This window comes from Hylobates moloch, unplaced genomic scaffold (assembly GCF_009828535.3).
Source record: "Hylobates moloch isolate HMO894 unplaced genomic scaffold, HMol_V3 SCAFFOLD_12, whole genome shotgun sequence".
In the NCBI taxonomy this organism is placed as follows: domain Eukaryota; kingdom Metazoa; phylum Chordata; class Mammalia; order Primates; family Hylobatidae; genus Hylobates; species Hylobates moloch.
The window spans coordinates 105709710-105714712 of NW_026652287.1; the positions used below are offsets into that span (position 1 = coordinate 105709710).

Genomic DNA, 5003 nt, shown 5'->3' on the forward strand with positions numbered 1-5003 from the left:
TGGTCTTAGTAGCAGCAGTGATAGAAGCTGTATCAGCTGAGATGAGCAAGTTGGGAGTAGGCAAAATAGTCACTGGGGATATAAGGAGGGTTGTTTTCACCATGCTCGGAGCCTGAGATGCTTGTCCACATAGGTTGGGATATCTGGGAAGGAATTGATATTGGAGACATCCAGTATATGATAGTTAATGTGTGGACTAAGGTGCGTTAGCCATGGGTCCCATTTTGGAGGGCACACTTCATAATAAGGTAGTAAATCTTTTAGGGATCCAGAAAGGACTGGTTGGAGGCTGAGGACTAGATGTTTTGCCTGGTTCCCTGAGTGACATTATTGGCATTCATAACCTGTGTTATGCATTCACACAGGAGAGGGAGGTAAGTGACAATGAATGTAGGGTGTGTCAGAGGGCATAGCTTGTCATGGGGTGGACTTCCATGGAGATAATAGAGATGAGATGCAGGCAGAAGTACAGGAGCAATTGAGGGAAAGGTCATCATTGCCAATGGGTTGGCAAGTGTAGCACAGAGGTGGAATAGGGTCATGGATAGCTGAAGCCACACATGGTTCTGTGTTGCTGTGGAGCCATGCAAGAAGGCCTTCATAGAATTACTTGAGACCACCACTCCTTTTGGGATCCAATAGAATTACAATTCTGTGGTAATAGTGGATCACTTTGAATGGGCCATACACACTGGATGGTATCAGCCATGATGTGATGTAAGGCCAAAAATGAAGGCCCAAAGTGATTTGCCACCTGGATGCCTGGTGATATTGGTATGACCACAAATGGCCTGAGTGCAAGTTTCTTCCCCATTTAACTCTCTTTTTATATATTTAAAATTCTTTCTCTCATGTATGTATGTAGAAACAGGGTCTTGCCATGTTGTCCAGGCTGTTCTTGAACTCCTAGGATCAAGCAGTCCTTCCACTTCAGCCTCCCAGAATGCTGGGATTACAGGTGTGAGACACCATGACCGGCCACTTCACTCTCTTAAGTAACATATCTGAACGGGTGCCATGCCTCACGCCTATAATCCCAGCACTTTAGGAGGCTGAGGCGGGTGGATCATTTGACATCAGGAGTTTGAAACCAGCCTGTGCAATATGGTGAAACACCATCTCTACTAAAAGTACAAAAATTAACCAGGCATGGTGGTACACGCCTGTAATCCCAGCTACTCAGGAGCTGAGGCAGAAGAATTGCTTGAACCCAGGAGGTGGAGGTTGCAGTGAGCCGAGATTGCACCACCCCACTCCAGCCTGGGTGACAGAGCGAGACTCCATCACAAAAAAAAAAAAAAGGAATGTATCCTAGCCTCTGAAGCCTTTCCATCGGTGGGACCAGGCAGAGTTCCTGTTATAGTTTGTAGTGAGTTTCAGTTCCATTTTTATGTCCAGAGTTATCCAAATAAGTCAATGGCATCCTCCTGAGGGAATCAGGCTATTACACTCTCTTCATCTTACAAAGCTTGCATGCCATGGCTGTGGTTGCTCTCTCTTATCCACAATCCAACCCCCATGTGGCTCTTTGTGGTGAGTGGTGTCCCTGTTATCAGGCTGTTAATATATTTGATACTTTTTTTTTTTTGAGACACGGTTTTGCTCTTGTTGCTCAGGCTGGAGTGCAATGGCGCGATCTTGACTCACTGCAACCTTTGCCTCCCGGGTTCAAGCAATTCTCCTGCCTCAGCCTCCTGAGTAGCTGGGATCACAGGTGCCCACTACCACACTCAGCTAGTTTTTTTTTTTTTTGGTCTTGTTTTGTTTTGTTTGAGATGGAGTCTCGCTCTGTTGCCCAGGCTGGGTTGCAGTGGTGCGATTTTGGCTCACTGCAAGCTCCGCCTCCCGGGTTCACACCATTCTCCTGCCTCAGCCTCCCGAGTAGCTGGCACTACAGGTGCCCACCACCACACCCGGCTGAGTTTTTGTATTTTTAGTAGAGATGGGGTTTCACTGTCTTAGGCAGGATGGTCTTGATCTCCTGAACTCGTGATCTGCCCGCCTCATCCTCCCAAAGTGCTGGGATTACAGGCATGAGCCACTGCACCCAGCCTAGTTTTTTGTATTTTTAGTAGAGACGTGGTTTCACTATGTTGGCCAGGCTGGCCTCAAACCTCTGACCTCAGGTGATCCACCCGGCTCAGCCTTCTAAAGCGCTGGGACTACAGGTGTGAGCCACTGCGCCTGGCTCAATACGTTTGATTTGGAAACTGCTCTTGACGACATCTGTAGAATATCAGATGTCATTTGTTTTACCAATATTGTAACCCTAGGGGGAGGTTTCAACCCACACTAGTAGAAGACAAAGGAGGAAATTAAGATACTTTAAGTTGGCCGGACATGGTGCCTCATGCTTGTAGTCCCAGCACTTTGGGAAGCTGAGGTGGTTGGATCACAAAGTCAGGAGTTCAAGACCAGCTTGGCCAACATGGTGAAATCCTCTCTCTACTAAAAATACAAAAATTAGCCAGGTGTCATGGTGCACACCTGTAATCCCAGCTGTTCAGGAGGCTGAGGCAGGAGAATCCTCAGGGGAACCCAGGAGGCAGAGGTTGCAGTGAGCCTAGATCGTGTCATTGCACTCCCGCCTGGGCGAAAGAGCAAGACTCCATCTCAAAAAAAGATACTTTAAATTGTGGCCAGGTGCAGAGGCTCATGCCTGTAATCTCAGTACTCTGGGAGACCAAGGCAGATGGATCACGAAGTTGAGAGATCAAGACCATCCTGGCCAACATGATGAAACCCTGTCTCTGCTGAAAATATAAAAATTAGCCAGATGTGGTGGCGGGTGCCTGTAGTCCCAACTACTTAGGAGGCTGAGGCAGAAGAACCGCTGGAACCCAGGAGGCAGAGGTTGCAGTGAGCTGAGATCGTGCCACTGCACTCCAGCCTGGCAGCAGAGGGAGACTCCATCTCAAACAAACAAAAAAAGATAATTTAAGTTGTTTAAAGGCCAGAGAGAGGCCAGTGGTGTGTGTGGCAGTCAGCTGGGGATTGACGTGGATATGTACCTGGAAGTCTAAAGAATCAGCTGCATTCAGAGAGGGTATCTCTGATGTGCTGAAGATGCCACATTGGGCTTTCCATGACCTCGGCCATACTAGGGGAAGTGCCTGTCAGGAGGGGGTGGACTTTCTGTCACAGCCACCACATAGATACTTATTTGTTCAACTAACTATTGTTGTTGGTGGCTGTACCCCATGACCAGTGGGCCTAGTTTCTCCTATGTTTGAGGACCTTGAGAGGAGGATGTGTGAGAGTAGATGTGTGGGAGAGATGGATTGTGATACCTCAGCATAGGGGCGGTTTGTAGTTTCATCTGTTAACATCATAACAGGGCACAGTGACTTTTGAAGACGTGGCTGTGAACTTTACCTGGGAGGAATGGAATCTCCTTAGTGAGGCTCAGAGATGCCTGTACCGTGATGTGACGCTGGAGAACCTGGCACTTATGTCCTCCCTGGGTAAGTTGCTCACAATCACCCTGTGACGTGAGCTAGTCTCTGTTCCCCCCTCTTTCTCCATTGGCAAGACTTTCTCATGTCAGGAGCATGGACAGAGCTTCCTGCTTCAGTTCTATGGGTAGGTTCTTGGTTGGTAGGACTGAGGTGTACATACTGCCCTACTCCTTTCTTGGAGCAGCCCCAACACCTGCTTCACTGCAGGCTCCCAGGGAGGGATTCATAGTCAGAAGCCCACCTTGTTAGTCCTGTGGATGTTTGGGTGTCCTTGTCCAGATTTCAGGTTCCTGTGTACCCAGAGTCTACTTCCTTTCTCTCGCTGCTATTTTCTTATGCCTTCCTGTGGCGGGAATTGCCTTCACAGACTACATCGCTGCCTACATAGACCAGAGGCTGTTCTTACAAGACCTTCTTTAGAAATTCTCCTTGAAATACTGTTTTTTTCTCTCGTGGGCTTTCATGGGCTGAGTTGTTCTGAGGCACCGTTGGCTGTTCCCTTGTTCTGTCTTTCCCTTAGTCTGTACGTTATTCATTTCCATGTATTTGGTCATCCTTCTGGTGGGAGGCACAGTCCTCCATTTGATCCAGAAGCTGCAAATGAATTCAGCCTCAGCATAATGGGCTCAGAAGGAATGAGTGCCTCAAGAGTGGCACCCTGGGCCAGGCGCGGTGGCTCATGCCTGTAATCCCAGCACTTTGGGAGGCCCAGGCAGGTGGATCATGAGGTCAGGAGTTCAAGAAAAGCCTGGCCAAGATGGTGAAACCCTGTCTCTACTAAAATACAAAAATTAGTCGAGCATGATGGCATGTGTAATCCCAGCTATTCAGAAGGCTGAGGCAGAGAATTGCTTGAACCCAGGAGGCAGAGGTGGTGAGCCCAGGTCATGCCACTGCACTCCAGCCTGGGCAACAGAGCGAGACTCTGTCTCAAAAAAAAAAAAAAATGAGTGGCATCCTGGAGGAGGTCATGGAGTCAGGGCTTTATTGAAAGCATACCAGCAACCTATTCTACTTTAGTAGTATTTTTGTGGCAAGAGAAGTCGGCACACATAATTTGTCTTTTATTCCTCATTCTTGAGAGAATCACACTTGTCACTTCTCTATCTTAACACTTCTACTCTTTTTTTAACCTTTGACCTACTTGTATGTGAACTTGTACCCTAATATCCATTCTCCTATCTAATCTTCACATCTCTGGACCCCAAATCTCATCCATTTTACATATGTCACCATTTGCAGTGTTCTCCAGTATTTGCATAGAGATTTGTGTTAGCAAGTATATACATTTTGTTACAAACTGTCCTCGAGCAGTAGCTGCTGTGTTGTGCTTGTGTTTTCCTTGTCCTGGACAAATCCCTCTCTACAGCACTCACATGTCATGAGGACATAAAGTTCTGCAGATGAGTGCTTTGCAGATGTGGGAATTGTAGACCCTGCCTGTACTCCCTGTGTTACATACATGGTTGTGTCCTGTATCCTATGAGGCCTCCTACACTCTGTGACCTTTATAGTCCAGTAATAATAAATAGCACCATCTTCCAC

At 47.5% G+C, this 5003-nt stretch overlaps 1 protein-coding gene across 1 annotated transcript in view; it reads left to right on the top strand.

Annotated features, from left to right (window-relative positions):
- Nucleotides 1–4997, top strand: part of LOC116479332 (zinc finger protein 814-like) — a 13475-nt gene extending 8478 nt beyond the window's left edge. Inside the window, 2 exon segments of the mRNA XM_058425551.1 lie at nucleotides 2367–2397; nucleotides 2400–4997. Of these exon segments, the coding sequence (XP_058281534.1) occupies nucleotides 2367–2397; nucleotides 2400–2452 (84 nt within the window). The 3' untranslated portion in view covers nucleotides 2453–4997.
- The last annotated feature ends 6 nt before the right edge of the window (nucleotides 4998–5003 follow it).